Source organism: Struthio camelus, chromosome 14 (assembly GCF_040807025.1).
Source record: "Struthio camelus isolate bStrCam1 chromosome 14, bStrCam1.hap1, whole genome shotgun sequence".
Classification (NCBI taxonomy): Eukaryota; Metazoa; Chordata; class Aves; order Struthioniformes; family Struthionidae; genus Struthio; species Struthio camelus.
The window spans coordinates 15,364,566-15,379,893 of record NC_090955.1 but is presented as its reverse complement, the minus strand read 5'-3'; the positions used below and the strand labels follow the sequence as shown (position 1 = coordinate 15,379,893).

Genomic DNA, 15,328 nt, shown 5'->3' with positions numbered 1-15,328 from the left:
TGCTGCTGTTGGCATTAGCTGTTACTTTTCCTCAAAAAAAAAACAAAACAAAAAGAGAGAGAGAGAGAGCGAGCGCGCGACCGAGAGAGAGCACGAGCGTGCTCCTAAAACAATTTATTTAAAAAAAACAGCTTTTTTTACTACCTCGGGTTATAAACTGCTAAATAACTATTAGAATATTTTAAATGGTTAACGTTGGAACATCCTGCTGACCTCATCCACTAAAGCACTGCATCCCAGCCTTTTCAGATACAGCTTGTGCAAATTTTACACAGAGTATTTCAGCCTCATTTTAGTATAACACAGCTAAAAATCTCCCAAGTGAAAGTAAGACTAACCACTTCAGAGATGCACGCAGCTGCCCTTACTTCATGGGAATGACAAACAGTCAGGTGGGTCAAGATACAAATTCCTTCTGATCTAGCATATTTAAAAGAAAATCCTCCTGGAAAGGGAGCAACTGTACAGCTAATTCAGAGAACAGATACCTATGTCAAAAATATACTTATTTACTTTCAATAAAGTGAATCTTTCTTACAGGATCTTTAATTAATCTGATCAGGGAAATTAAGACTGTAATTCCTATATTCATGAAAGTAAACTACACATAATTGATTCAGCAGCACATATAGTACAGAAATATTCTACGGGAACATTAGCAAAGTTATGTTTACTATCCAGTCTCACTACCAAAAAATTTTATATAAAAATATTTCCATAATTCTGTTTAAAATACTTTTTGGTTTCACACTATATATGTACCTTTAATAAAGGTACAACTTGTAATTCTTGTGCATACACTAATCAGAAAATTTCACTTAATAATCAGACTTCTAATTTAAAAATGAAAATATACTTGATAAGAAATAGCCTGGCCATGAATTAGAATATAAACTAAAATATGATCATTGCAGATACCACATGAAAAATCAGGGATAAAGTTATAAGTCTTTCCATGCAGTTATTATATAATTATTTTTTATATATACACACAACATGCATGTAATAAAATCTTTATATACATTTATAATACAAACTGTTTTAATCTATTATTGTTAGAAATAACATTAGCGCGTAAATCATCTGTTTGGCCTTTTTCCTTTTGATAGCCTTATTTAAAAGATAATTCATTTTGTAAGGCAGCATAAGTGAATCAGTGTTCCAAAAGAACAATCCCCGTTTGTCAGAATGCTGGTCAGCAGTCATCTTGTCATATAATATATTACCACGATGACATAGTTGACTCTTTACAGCACGGTAAGTGTCTATATTCTAGGAACTACTCTCTGGCACTGCTGATACCATTGGAAGGTCAGCATTTACTTTTTAAGATCTAAAATGTAGAAGATTTTTTGTTTGTTAAATTTGTATTTTAACAGCCTTTACGTTATTAACAGAAGTGCCTTCTTATTTTTAACATCTATGTAAATTAACTGCTTTGTACAGCTGATGGTTGCTATGTTATAAAAAAAGTACATCTCCTCTTTCATACAGATCCAATTCCGTTTTGTGAAGGCTTCTTAGGCTTGGATCCTGCAACCTAGGTTTAGACCACTGCCTAGTTCCAATGCAGTCAATGAATCTGAGACACGTAGAAGTATCTCTCCACAAAGAACAACCTATAATACTTTAATTTAGCCATTGAAGTGAAACATGAACTGCATAGGAGTTAGCTAAGTAATTATTTACCATCTCTAAATTTAGTCACAGCATATGGAATAAAGACCCACACAGGAAAAAAACATATGCACACCTATTGATAAATGGCAATACTTAAAAGGCATTACATTAAGACTGTTTTCAGATCTTTGACAATTTTAAGTTAATTTATTAATCATCTTGGTAGCTGTGTTTCTTTGCGAGCAACACAGATCATCAGGAGGAAACGCATTAAGATTAGACAAAGCAGCCTGTTAAAAGTAGTCTCAAACTACTCAGACTGGATAACTCATGCAAAAGAAAGCAGGTTATCCAGAGTTTGATTCTTTTTGAAAAAGAAAATGCTGTAAAAGAAAAATCAAGAGATTCCATCAAGTACTCTACTATTATTATTGATTTTAGATGGAAAACGTTCTGCACTATGCAAGTGACTTCAAAAACCTCTAAAATAAAAAGATACCACTGTAACGTCTCAGACGTCAAAAGTGCAATATTTCTTTAATTCGAATTTCAACATCATTTATTTCTTGAATTATACAAAACTCACAGTAATTGATTAAGCATCTTTTGCTGTTCTTTGACTCCTCGGTATGTCAATAGTTTATTCTGTAATGGTGAGAAACTAGATGTGACTGTTGAGGGTAAGACAATAGGAAGAAACAAAGTTTTCCGAGTCTTTTTACTAGAAGGAGATGTTGCTCCATTTGAGTGCGGCATCTAAAACCATAACAAAAACAAGGTATTAGAGCACAACTAATCCTGTCCGCAAAGCAGTTTACCAGATGCATGTACTAAGTTGAATTTACATAAGCGATAAAGTGAGGTAGCCTCAGAATCTAGGTATAAATTCCAGAATCTAGGTACAAAAGCTTAGGTTTCAGCAAACAGAAAAATACTGTACATGCTAAAATTGCAAAGTTCAACAGAAGGTGCATGCAAAGTCCAAAATAGTAGAAAAGGATGGTGCAGTTCTATTAAGATTAGCATACTGTGTTAAAAAAAAAGTTCGACACCAGCAAAGCAGCCTGTTAACCCCCTCCCGCCCCCCCATTAGACTGCACCAGACTGGCCCTGCTCTAGGCACATTTCCTGACAGGGCCCAAAACAGCACTGCTGTTTCTGTGGCTTCAGTGCAGGATCCAGGCTCCAACCAGGGAAGAAGCAAATGGGAACATGGAACGAGAGGATTAAGCTTTTGTTGAAAGAAAGAAATGCCCACCCTGCCCAGACGGATGGAATCAGTGAAGGAAGGTATCTTCAATGCACCAGGGAAAAAGCAAGCACACACATCTAAAGTCATATTTGGAAGGTGTGGGTGACTATCTACCCCTTTCCTGTCTGGTCACTTTAAAAAAAAAAAAAAAGTCACTTCTCATTCTCCTTAAGTCTTCCTGTGCTAATAACGTGGAAGGCAAATTAGGACAAGGTTGGCCTCTGAAACTGCGAAGAAAAAAATGCCCAGAAGCAAACTTGGTGTTGGGTATTACTGAAATGATAAAATTGCAACCAGTTCTCAAACTAATATGAGGTCATAAAATCCTGCAGAAGACAGACAGTAAATCTTTGAAGGAAAATAAAAAAACTACAATGACATAAATATAGACTTATAACTTCACTACAACGTCAAACAAACAGGAGCAAGACTATTAGAAAGTTATTCTTTAGACACTATGCCATGTTAAAGAGAGAGAGAAGAAAGTGCAGGAAATTAGCAAAAAAGCATATATATAGAAACAGCATCCTTATTCTTCCTTTCATCTTTCTCAAGTAAAAAAGCATGAAGCCTATTTTCCACCTGTAACATAGTCATCAAACGTTATATTGTACTCATGGAAAGGTTAAGGAACAGCATGGATTATCTTGTAAGAAACAATGTAAAATTGGACACCTCTCAGAAGCAATTTTGGGATACTGAAAGTCTTGTGGTGAATCTAGCAGGATTCTTGAGCACTCTGACCATCTAGAATATAAACATGCATTCCATCCATAGTCCCAAGTGACAGTGTTTTACGTGTTTATCTATGGCAGAGTGAGTGGAACACAATACAACAATTCAGCTGCCTCTTTGGAAGCACTTACCCCCACAGGGGCAAGTGCCTCTTCAGTTACAAAGCAGCTGCTTGACAATACCTTACCTTTTTATACTCCAGTAGCTCTGAGCTCCCTACATAATACAAATAGCATGCCAGGATGTGCATCTTCAGAAGCAAGATTAACATGAGCTAAGAATAAAATTAGATAGCTAAGACTAAAGAGGCAAGGGAGGTTTACATGTGGCTGAAGGGATGTGACAAAGTCCTGCTCGCAGATACAGAGGGCTCCCAATGAAAGGGTAGGTGGTAACTCAGTGAGGTGAAAATATGATTCAAACTAGGCTGTGCATCAGAGGGATAGCTGGGAATTTTGCTCTATGATCACAGTTTTGGGTAGTTGGGCTGTGCAATAGGAAAGTGGAGACAGGTTTGAAGTAGGAAGCCTAGTTTGAGAGCCAGATGAAGACATGCAGCAGGTAATAGGGGAAAGAAAGAACGGTAAGCACGGTTAAAGATACTTGGCAACCAAAGTTTGATAACCCCTGCTTTAAAGAGAAAGAAACAGAAAAACTGCTTTTTGACTGGGTGCACTAAAAGACCTTTTTTCTAGCAGCTTAGTCTTGCTTCCTGCTGGGCGTGATTAGTTACATTCTATGATCCCAAAGGATTCGCTACAGCGTTCCTCAGGAAACATGATGCACAGCCTCTATAAACTCACAGTTGTATTTCACCACGTCCTTGCCGGGGAACAAAAAGGCAGAGCTACAGCCTAAATCAGTGCTATGTCCTAGAAATGAATTGAAACGGGGGCGGGGGAAGGAACACAGGCAGAAATAAAGATCAGTTAAACAGAGCGAAGAAGATGTGCCATTGTCTCGGCAATTCCCCCCGCCCAGCAGGGACGGGGGACGCAGAGCTGTCGGGGTGGAAAGGGAAGACACCGCCCCCCTCGCCCCCGGCCCCGGGGCCCCTGCAGCGCCCGGCTGCCCTCACCTGTGCCGGCGCCGCGGGCGCGGAGCCGCCGGGCAGGGCGGCGGCGCGGCTGAGGCGGCTCGGGACAACACCGCGGTTGCCGCGGAGACGAGGGCGGGCGCCGCGGGAGGGGGCGAGGCCTCGCGGCAGCCGTTAACGGTCGAAGGCGGGAGACGGCGGCGGCAGCCCAGCTCGGGCAGCTCCCTGCCCCTCTTAGCCAGCGGAGCCCGGGTCTGAGAGGGTCTCTGGCCCCGTGGGAGAGCGGGTCCGGCGCCGCTGTCCTGCCGTGGCGGTCGTGGCTCTCCTGAGGCGCTTGCCCGCCCCAAAAACGGGACAGCCCAGACGCTGTCCCTGCAGGTGGCTCAGCGTCCCTCACGCGCCGTTTCACACCGTAGTTGTGCGCTCCGGTTTCAGTGCAGCCAGAGTCACGTTCGTAGTAAACGAGCACCCTTTGCACAGCTGCTAATCACGACCTGCCTCAGATGACCTGCGTGCAAAACCATTAATTTGGCTAACAGCCAGACCCTTAACTGTGCCCCCTTCGCTTTCGAGGCCGACCAGACTCCTCCCTTGAAAAGAAATCAAGCACGCAGGCCTTAAAATAGCGAGCAGCGCCTGCAGAGATCCCTACTGTTCGCAAGGTTCACCTGTCCAAAATAAAAAGTCGACTCAAGGCCTCTTTACTCCATGGAAAGGATGTTTGTTGTGCTTTGCACAACAGCAGCTTAATAATAAATTATTGTAAAAAAAAAAAAATCAGAGTTGGAAAAATCTTACCTGGAATTTCCCAGCCTTCCACAGGCTAAAATATAGCCTAATCAAGTCATTAAATCTCTTTCTTCCAGTTTTCTGTCTGCACAAAGCATATAAAACGTTGTTTTAGAGCACAGCAAGGATGTTTAAAATTATATATATATATAATATCCTCAATAGGCATCCCTGTTGCTAAGCTCCTCCACTTACTTTGCAAAACTACAAATGGAAATTTTAAGAAATTCTAGAGATTTACCACCCACCTGCCTACATTTAACGAAGAGACTTAATGCCCTAATTTTAGATGTGTGCGGGTAGAGCCCCCTGAGCACGGACAGTGCAACAACAAGAACTGCAGAGAACTTCGTTGCTCAGAACCATTTTGGAAAGTCCCAAGCACCTAACAAGCACCAGGTTTTCGTGACCTAGTACTCTTCTGTCTTAGCTCACTCATCTTCTTGACCAAACAGAAAATAAACCCCCAAGCCTTTGGCGCGAACAGTGGGTTACGAAGATTTATCCGCAAAAAGCTTTCACCAGTCTGCACGTAACTTAGAAAAGCAGTGCCCTTTTTAGACGGCCGTTTATCAGGCCAGGAAAGCTTTTCCTGAGGAGAATTTTCTCGTAAAGGGCACAAAACTCAACATTTCGCCTAGCAGTCCCACTGGCACCGAAGAGGGGGGAGGCTAATCCCTGACAAGGGCGCCGAGACGAGGCGGCAGAACCGCCGCCAACCCAACGCAGCCGAGGCGCTGCGGCGAACCCCCGCAGACAGCCCAGGCGCAGGCGCAGTCGGCGGCGCCGGAGAGCGCCGCTGCGCCTGCGCCGTGCTGACGGCCCGGGGCGGGCCTGGCGCGCCGTTTCCGGGAGCGCGGCCGGGCGGCGGCACCGCCCCGCGGAAGCCGGCGGGCCGCGGCGCCGGGCGGCCCGTTCATGTGGCGGGCGCTGCGCGCCGCCCCCGCGCTCCGCGGCCCAGCGGCCGCCGCCTCCTCCTCCTCCTCGGGCGGCAGCGGCAGCCTCCCCGCCGCCGCCGCCATGGAGCGGGCCGTGGTGCGGTGCGTGCCGTCCGAGCCCAAGCTGAGCCTCCGCTTCGTGCTCCCCGACGGCAGCGCCAAGCACATGCAGCGCGACCAGGCGGAGCCGCTGGGCCGGGCGCTGGCCCGCATCGCCACCAACGCCGCCAAGGGCCACGCCAAGGCGGCCAAGAAGAGCAAGAAGGCGCGGGCGGAGGACGACGCGGCGGGGGAGCCGGCGGCGGCGCCGGCCGTGCGCCTCTTCTCCCGCGACGGGGAGGCGGTGGGCGAGGAGGTGCCCAACGCGGCGGCCTGGCAGGACGGCGCCGTGCTGCAGATCGGCGAGGCGCAGTACCGCGTGGAGCGCAACCCGCCGGCCCTCACCGAGCTGCAGCTGCCGCGCTCGCTGCTGGCCGGCTTCCCCGTGTGCCCCAAGGTGAGCGCCGAGTTCGCCGCGCCGCAGCACTGCCTCTTCCGCTGGTACCGCGAGCAGCGGCCGGCCGCCGGCGGCGAGGAGGAGGAGGAGGAGGCGGGCGGCGGCTGGGTGGAGGCGGCGGCCGCCGAGCGCGTCTTCACGCCCGGCAACGCGCTGGTGGGGCTGCGGCTGAAGCTGCGCTGCACCCCCGGCGACGGCGCGCAGCGCTACGGGCCGCCGCGCGAGGTGGAGAGCAGCGGCCCCGTGGAGGCCGGGCCCGGCGCCTGCACCTTCGACGCGCGGCACCTCTACACGGCGCGGGTCTGCCCCGCCGGCCGCCTGCGCGCCGTCTCCTACAACATCCTGGCCGACGCGTACGCGCAGACGGAGTTCTCGCGCACCGTGCTCTACCCCTACTGCGCCCCCTACGCCCTCGAGCTCGACTACCGCCAGAACCTGCTCAAGAAGGAGCTGGCCGGCTACAGCGCCGACCTCATCTGCTTGCAAGAGGTCGACAAGGCCGTCTTCGCCGACAGCCTGGCCCCAGCCCTGGATGCTTTCGGACTCGAAGGGCTCTTCAAGATCAAGGAGAAGCAGCACGAGGGCCTGGCCACTTTCTACCGCAGGGACAAGTTCGGCCTCCTCAGCCGGCACGACATCGCTTTCAGCGAAGCCCTGCTCTCCGACCCGGTGCACAGGCAGCTGCGGGAGAAGCTGGCCGAGTACCCCCTGGTGCAGGAGAAGGTGCTCCAGAGATCGTCCGTGCTGCAGGTACTGGCTTTGCGCGCGCTCTTTCCCCTCTCCTCGTCCCACCACCTCCAAGAGATAAGCTAGGTGTGCCGAGTGCCTTCCTGCGGGAAGAAGGGAGCTAAACTACTAACCATCTGAAGCGGAGACAGGAGTCAGCAGTGTTGTCTTCTCAGTTGGGTGGTGTAAGCCAATAGGGCAGAAAAGCAACTTGCGGACCAGAAAGAACAAAACGTTAGCAGTGAGACTTTACCCAACTGAATCTATGGAATGATATTTGACACTTGGGGAAAAAAAGGCAAACGGATTTTCTTAATTTTAAGGTAAAATCAGCTGTGGAGATTTTGGGTCAGATGCTGAGTGCTGGTCTGGGGTGTTCACTTATCTCACAGTTCCTCAAACTTGTTCACTACTTATTTATTCTCTTCTGTCTTTCAGAATATGTAATTGGTAAAACTTAATCCTGCCAGTTTTAAATCAGATTAACTTAATTTAGTTTGCTTCAATAATGCCACTCTAAAAGGTGATAGTAGAGAAGGAAACAAGGTTGAACAAGTTTCTGAACTTGTTGAGGCCAGTGGGACCGCTTGCAGAGTTAAGCATGTGTACGTACTTGCAAGATCAAGGCCTGTGTGAGGAATTTCAGGGACACTTACCGCTGTAAGGTTTCTTACTCCTAGCCTGAATAGGAATAACAAGCTTTCCTTGATAACTGAGGTCAAGCTCAACATTTAAGCTTAATTTCACAAGTACGTTATTCTACAGTTTGCATGCTAGAAACAGAAATACAGCTCCAATTATGTTGCAGAGGTGGGAGAATAGAAAATAGAAGTAGTGAAGAATGGCAGAGCATTAGCAGCATCTTAGGAAAAAAGATGGAATGAACTGAAGGAAAATATATTGCTCAACGGTAGACATAATAGGCAGAAGAGCATTTGTCAAATATCTGGATGTGAGTGGAATTCTGTAGTGGTAATATCAGTAATAGATTGGCTGATATCCTGACCTCATACGGAAGAGAAATAGACTCAACTTCTGAGCTGTACCATTCATTAGTTATAAGCGTTGGATTCTTTGGACTGGCTTGCCACAAAGGCACAAGCTTTTAATACTTTTTTAAAAATATATAATCTCATTTAAGACTTAGGACACTTAGGAAATATTCCTTTTTTTTTTTTTTTTTTTTTTTTTTAAATGCAGGTTTCAGTTCTTCAGTCTGCAACTGATCCTTCCAGGAAGATTTGTGTAGCGAATACTCATCTGTACTGGCATCCAAAAGGTAACTTTTGTCACAGTTCTGTACGTAGGATAACTGGGCTCTGTAGGGTTGGTTTCTTCCTTCTGCTGCATCAGAAGCTCAGACGAGAACTTCATTCATTCTTGCTTCACCTTTTGACTAGCTTTCTCCCTATTCTTTCACAGCTGTAATCTTAAGGCACTAAGGACTTTCTGCTTCACTTATCTTGATGGGTAAAAATAGGCCACTAGATTTTTTTGTTTTGTTTTTTATTTTTTTTTCCTTTTAGCAGGGTTGTTCTAGTTTGCCTGGAAATCAGTAAAAGTATAGCTGGAAGCAAGGCAGTCACATTGCACACGATCCACCCAAAGTGTAGATGATAAAATAAAATGTTACTTGTGTGTGCTCTTGGCTGCTGCATCCCCTTGTATCTGAAGGAGCTATGCTGCCTGAAGGGGAACTAAATTGGCCTATTGGAAGAGACTCTCCTCCTCTGAATTGGTTTTCTTTCAGCTCCTTACCTTTCAGGAACACTATTAGCCTGGTTGCCGGGAAGGAAGTGAGTGGTGTGCAACTAAGTGACCTTATGCCTTGGGCTGACTGGAGGCCTCAATGGTATTGAAACGCACCCTTAGTCTTAAATCATGTAGCCTTTTGATCTTAATCTGAATGTTGCTGAAATACGGATCTTTAAAGTTCACAGTTCTTGCATTTTCGTGAACTTAATTTAAAGCATAGCCTGCTTCTGTAAAATTTTGATAGTCACACACCTTAAAGGCTTCTTTATTTATGAAAACTATTCTGAAAGACAGTGCAGAGAGGATTAAAGCCAGAGTAGTATTTCAGAGCTACATATGGTATATGCTTAAATGAGCAGTTTTGAAAACTCTTCCAGCACTACTACAAAGCGTTCCAAGTAACACGTTTTTGTATTTTTAGGTGGGAACATCCGTCTCATCCAAATTGCTATAGCCTTGTCTCACATCAAGCATATAGCATGTGATTTGTATCCTAGCATTCCAATCATATTCTGTGGAGATTTTAATAGTACACCGTCATCTGGGACTTACAGTTTTATTAACAGTGGTAGTATTGCTGAAGATCATGAAGACTGGGTCTCCAATGGAGAAGAAGAAAGGTGCAACATGCCACTAAGTCATCCTTTCAAACTGCAAAGTGCTTGTGGAGAGCCTGCTTATACAAACTATGTTGGTGGGTTTCATGGATGTCTGGACTACATTTTCATTGACAAAAATGCTCTAGAGGTTGAACAGGTGATTCCATTGCCAAGTCACGAAGAAGTAACGACCCATCAGGCTTTGCCAAGTGTTTCCCATCCCTCTGATCATATAGCACTAATATGTGACTTAAAGTGGAAATAGATCAGCATTTGCATGGTGCTTTTTAGGGTTTTCAAACAAGAAATCAATTTACTGTCGGGGAACTGAAGTTGCACCCTAGCTTGTATGCTACTAAAGAGGAGAGTTGGAATGATTACTGAAAAGTTTGTGTGCTTATTGGTTCTACTGAATATTATCTGACTGTTCAGAATATTTGCATGACAACTCTTCCTTTCCCTTTTTATATGCTAATAGGAAATACAAATATATTTAAGACGGGGAGTTTTGAAAATTGGATTATCATATACCTTTTTTATAGGTGTTTTTAAAGGATTACAAATTATTTTGTTAAAAAAGATATATGAATCTAATCTGATTTATAAGAGTGAACCCTCTTAAAAGTTGAACCCTGTTTAATTCTGAACCAAATTCATCAGCTGAAAAGAAATGGCTTTAGTTGATTCAAAATCATTGCAACTACTGTCATGACAAGACAAATCTTTTAAAGTAAGGTCAGGCATAGAAAGAGTCTTGTTTAATTATCATTACTGTGTCTAGATTTTTCATAAGAGGCATGATCAATCTACTTGTACCTACTACCTTCAGAAAAGATGCTCTTTAATTACCAGTGAATAGACTTGTTCAACAAAATCAACCACATCAAATTCAAGATTGTAATGGATTTGGAAATGTTTTTCTCACCCGCTTAATATACTGTAGGGTAATTTTAGCACCAGTTAAAACTTGATTACAAATACAAGCTACATCTACTTCAGGCATCTGTTCCTACTGTTGTCTAGTCATTACCAATGTAAGACATCCAAAGTTTAGGACAGCTTCCTAACTCTGGATGGGAGGGAGCTTTTTAACAATTTGTAATTTCAGTTTAATCTGTTTTCAGGTAGGGGGAGAGCAGAATAGTTAATGATGTGATGTGTTAGCTACCCATGCCTAAATCTTTAAAAAAGAAACACAAGTGACTTGCAAACCTCTATCAAAGTTGTTCCATTGTGTTCCTCTATGATGTACAAAGAAGGCCTGAATTTTTAATAGGCTTTTTTTCTGTATTTATTCCTCCTAGAAATTGTCTAGTCTTTCCTGTTTCGTAGAAGATATCTGGATATTGGGAAACGTACGTTATCTATACCTTCTCTTAATGCATGGGAGGGGTACGAATCAATAACAAGCATCTTTCCCTACATCGTTAGTCCACATGAAACTAATATGGTGTTTGAAAACAAAGTTTTACTAGATCTTCCTCTTTCACTTAATAAACCTCCCCTTTCAATTCTCTGTCACTGTTGTCACTTGATTTCTTTCCAGTTATTGGTGTCTTTAATGGCAAAACAAGTCCCAAATTGCTAGTGCAAAAAATCAAGTTAAATTTCCTATTGGAATGTATTGTAGGAGGCAAAAGAAATGCTAGCAGATCTATAATGCCTCTGCAGACAAATCACTTGATTTGCAGAAGATTTATCAGTATTTAAACAGAAGAAAAATGTTAAGGAAAGAGGGGAATAAAAAGGTAACTCAAAGCCTCTCTGGTCTGGTAACTGCCTGTGAACTAAACAAAGCTAAAAAAAACCAATGATGTGCTCACAACCTGTTTTAGGTACTTGTATGTAAAATAACACTTTCAAAACTTTGCTTTACATGCTAAAGTGGAAATCACAATATCTCCGGACAAATCCAGGGAAATATAATTTACAGCCATGTTCAGAGAGCCTTGGCACATCATAATTATATAACTTGCTAATATTAATAATTTGTGTTAGCATATGTGATCTCATGTCATAGGTACACTGTAGGACTGAGATATCGATATGACTGAGTGCTTCTGGTGGAAAGACTGTAGCTCTATTTTTTCTGAGTAAAAGCAGAGAGGATAGGTATTACCTGTTAAGAAAGCAAGAGTAGCATGCTATGTCTTGCTATGTGTCTTGAATGTACTACTTGACTGGACTTGAGCTGATGCTAGCTTTGATACAGTAGCCCATACTTTGATACAGTAGCCTTCTTTGATGGCAGGACTTAATGAAATGCTACCACTGACAGCGAGCTGTTTCCTCAAGAGACACTAGAAAATGATCCAAGATAAGTTCTGCAAAAGGAAGCTGCTGAGGGATTGCAAACAAATTGGGGGAGAATGGCTGAAAAGTTTTTTTTAGCTTATAGAAGAAGTTAAAGTAGGGATTATTTTCAAATAAAAAAGGACCCTAACTCACGTACCTATGGTTATAGGAAGCATATAACTGGCTTGAATTGTTGTGGGAGGTAACTTCCATTTTCTTCTATTCATTTTTTATTGTTGCATACTGTATTTAAATTGTGAGCTCTACTGAGCAGGAAGTGGCTGTGAAGAATTTGCGTACTGAGAAATTATAAAGGATTGCATCTTTTGTGTCCCATTAATGTACATATGTGAAAATATTTCATGAGAGAGAGAGAGTGCTTGCACTGTTCCACTTACTGGTTATAGGTTCATTGCACGTTGTGGGTAAAAAATAACCTCCTTTTGAGAGGTTTTGTGATAAACACTTTGATATCTAAATTGATTTGGGATTATCTGCATGGATAGATAGTTGAAAAACTTTAGAAAACAAAGTAATTTCTCCTTTGCCACGCTGAAGGACATGGTATCTGATTTCGGTTTAAGCCTCTCAAATACATGTCTATAGGATCTCACAGTGACTACTTAATATGTAATTTAGCACAGCTGAGGTATCATAATTTTTAGTAAATACATAAAGCACTTTCCCCTATCCAGTAAGAGGACGACTGTACATTCCCAAGGATGGCAAGAGCCTACCACAGCTAGTAAAAAATACACACACAGTAGTTTAAAATTGACAACAAATTTTGTTGCTTAGCAAGAATAAAGTAGTTCAGAAAGATCTCTTGTTTTTGGAACTAATGATACGAAGGAAAAATACATTACTGATGTTAAAAGGAAGGTGTTCTAGAAGCAAAGACACATAAGCAGATTTAAGATTACTTCAGAATATACTTTCATATATTTCGTTTGAATCTTTTCTTTTATATCAATGTTTTATCTACATTCTTACTTTTTTTTTACAGGTGATTTCATTTTGCAGCCTAGCTTCAGATTAATGAAAAAAATCTCACTTCTTCACTCACCCTCAATGTATGAGAGACAGACTTTGGGTATTAATATGATCAAAATAAAGACCCGATCTCTCAGGTTTTGTGAGCAAATCCCTTACTTGCATAAAGTTCCTTGGGATCAGTGGCACAGTGTGGAAATAAGGAATGCATCTCAGCATTGTTTTTTCCAACAAAAACTTTACACTTAAGTTTATGGAACTTGGCACAACAGTATGCCTGTGCATGTTCATTCACAGCATCACCCATTTGTTCAGTTAAATTTTGTTGACTATTATGCAAACATTTTAGATACTCACTTGATTAGTCCAAACTATCTATACTGTCATAATCTAGCTGTGTGCTTTAATTAAGGTATCAAGAATATTTACATGCTTTAAAGTACTAGTCTAAACTCCAAAATAGCAGAGGCTGCCCAGCAAAATACATTAACAGTTCTTAGAGGAAACTAATTCTCATCCTAGAGAGAGGATGAGAATTTTTTCAACACTTTAAGGAGAAGGGTTGAAAAGCAGAAGTAATAAAGCTGCTTTGTTTTTTTATTTTAAGCATCCACGTCCCAGACTTCTGATGTGCTTTCCCCCATTTTTTTTACCTCAAACATTCAGAAAAAATTTGAGCAACACAAGACTAGAACTCAAACGTCAAACAGATGAAAAGTTTTAGTTATGCTGAAGCATCAAAATGACTTTTAAATAAACCATTAGGTTAGTTTTAACTAAAGCAATCATGCAATGTCTGGTAATTAAGAGTTAGCGGATCCAAGTACTTATTGTTATTTATAGCTTAAGACTCATGGATTTTTACCAAAGGCTAGTTCACATTTTCTGTGCTTCCTCTCCTATTTGCAAATGTGTTACTTCTGACAATTTCAGCAGCCAGGGACTTGGAAAAACAATTTTTAGGATTTATGTATTGTAACTCAGAGCATTTGTGATGAAAAAAAAGCCACGTTTTCCAACGCTATTCAAGAACGCTGATCATTTGCCACAGTTGGAGAGGTCTGTTATAATACAGTTGTAACGCATTAAACGTTCTTGTTTACCTGAGGGAAAACCTGTAGCGAACAAATGCTTGATCCTGGAGCCATCTGATCAGATACGTAGAGAAAACATTTCATGCTGGCTTCATAGTCTTTACAGCTGCTCTGTAAATTTATCAGACTAGTCCTCTGTGAAATGAGAAAAGAACTTCCAACTTTGCGTGCCTTTGTTTTGCTGTCAGCTAAAAGTTCAGAAAGCAACTAGACGTGTAAGTGAAAGATAATTCATCAAAGCCTTGTATATACCAAAATAACACTTTTGGCTCAAAAAAGCTCCTAAGTCACAAATTCTCAGTAGCTGAGAGTGTATTTAGGGAAAGTATCAAAACACGTTTGCCTAGTTCTTAAAAACTTCCCTATCTACTATTGGTCACTGTTAGAGACCTGGTACTGGGCTAGATGGACCTTTGCTCTGACTTGACAAATATTCTTACATCCTAGAACATACCTAGTATTTGCTAACATTTACAAAGTACTTGCACAGCAGCAGATGAAAGGGAATACAAAAATGCAATGTGTTCTCTGTTAAGGAATACACAGCTTGGAACGTATAGGCATGCACAAAAAATATGAACGCTTAAGTTCTATTCAACTGACAACACCAGCGGAAAAAGGAAATTTGATAGTTTGTTTGTTTAGCCAGAGTGATAAGGGCATGTCTTTAAAGGAATTGTGAAAAAAACAGAGCCGTGGTTCTGTGCTCTGGCTATTTTTTTGGTCTAGAAATATTTTTACTGAGGACAACATGCAAAAAGCATTGGAACAGCGCACAAGTCCCAGCATATTTTTAATTCTAAAATCCTATCAGACTTCCCCAGCAAAGTAGCAACAGTTTAAACAAATATCAGAGTTCTAAAATGGGATTATTTCCCAAAGGCAGGGCTTTTTAGTGTCATAACCAAACAGTAACTCGTCACAAGAGTTCACATTTGCCAAAAAGTTCTGAGTTTATCAAAAAACAGTTTCTGCTGTAGTCTTTATTCAGACATGAAAT

The 15,328-nt window shown here is 42.4% G+C and overlaps 2 protein-coding genes across 4 annotated transcripts in view; one reads left to right on the top strand and one right to left on the bottom strand.

The window, feature by feature from the left end:
• The window catches only part of DNAH12 (dynein axonemal heavy chain 12), a 78,092-nt gene extending 71,922 nt beyond the window's left edge, over nucleotides 1-6,170 (bottom strand). The window contains exons 1-4 of the mRNA XM_068907734.1: nucleotides 5,681-6,170; nucleotides 5,442-5,517; nucleotides 4,686-5,151; nucleotides 2,207-2,376 (exon numbers count right to left, since the gene is read on the bottom strand). Of these exons, the coding sequence (XP_068763835.1) occupies nucleotides 2,207-2,376 (170 nt within the window). The 5' untranslated portion in view covers nucleotides 4,686-5,151; nucleotides 5,442-5,517; nucleotides 5,681-6,170. The remainder of the gene's footprint in view (nucleotides 1-2,206; nucleotides 2,377-4,685; nucleotides 5,152-5,441; nucleotides 5,518-5,680) is intronic.
• A 156-nt stretch (nucleotides 6,171-6,326) lies between these two features.
• Nucleotides 6,327-13,486, top strand: PDE12 (phosphodiesterase 12). 3 transcript variants are annotated; one of them, XM_068907732.1, is made up of 4 exons: nucleotides 6,327-7,616; nucleotides 8,793-8,871; nucleotides 11,251-11,301; nucleotides 13,248-13,486. In XM_068907732.1, the coding sequence occupies exons 1-3, from the start codon at nucleotides 6,351-6,353 to the stop codon at nucleotides 11,259-11,261; spliced, it is 1,356 nt and encodes a 451-aa protein (XP_068763833.1). In that variant the 5' UTR covers nucleotides 6,327-6,350; the 3' UTR covers nucleotides 11,262-11,301; nucleotides 13,248-13,486. The 3 variants fall into 3 exon arrangements, with proteins under 3 accessions (XP_068763833.1, XP_068763832.1, XP_009686568.2); XM_068907731.1 differs by lacking the exon at nucleotides 13,248-13,486 and having other exon boundaries at nucleotides 11,251-11,462; XM_009688273.2 differs by lacking the exon at nucleotides 13,248-13,486 and having other exon boundaries at nucleotides 9,769-11,462.
• Nucleotides 13,487-15,328: the final 1,842 nt, after the last annotated feature.

Coding starts and splice junctions, on each gene's coding strand:
- PDE12 (XM_009688273.2), top strand. CDS start 6,351: ATGTGGCGGGCGCTGCGCGCCGCCCCCGCGCTCCGCGGCCCAGCGGCC. Junction 7,617..8,792: donor AGAGATCGTCCGTGCTGCAG/GTACTGGCTTTG, acceptor TTTTAAATGCAG/GTTTCAGTTCTTCAGTCTGC. Junction 8,872..9,768: donor TCTGTACTGGCATCCAAAAG/GTAACTTTTGTC, acceptor TTGTATTTTTAG/GTGGGAACATCCGTCTCATC.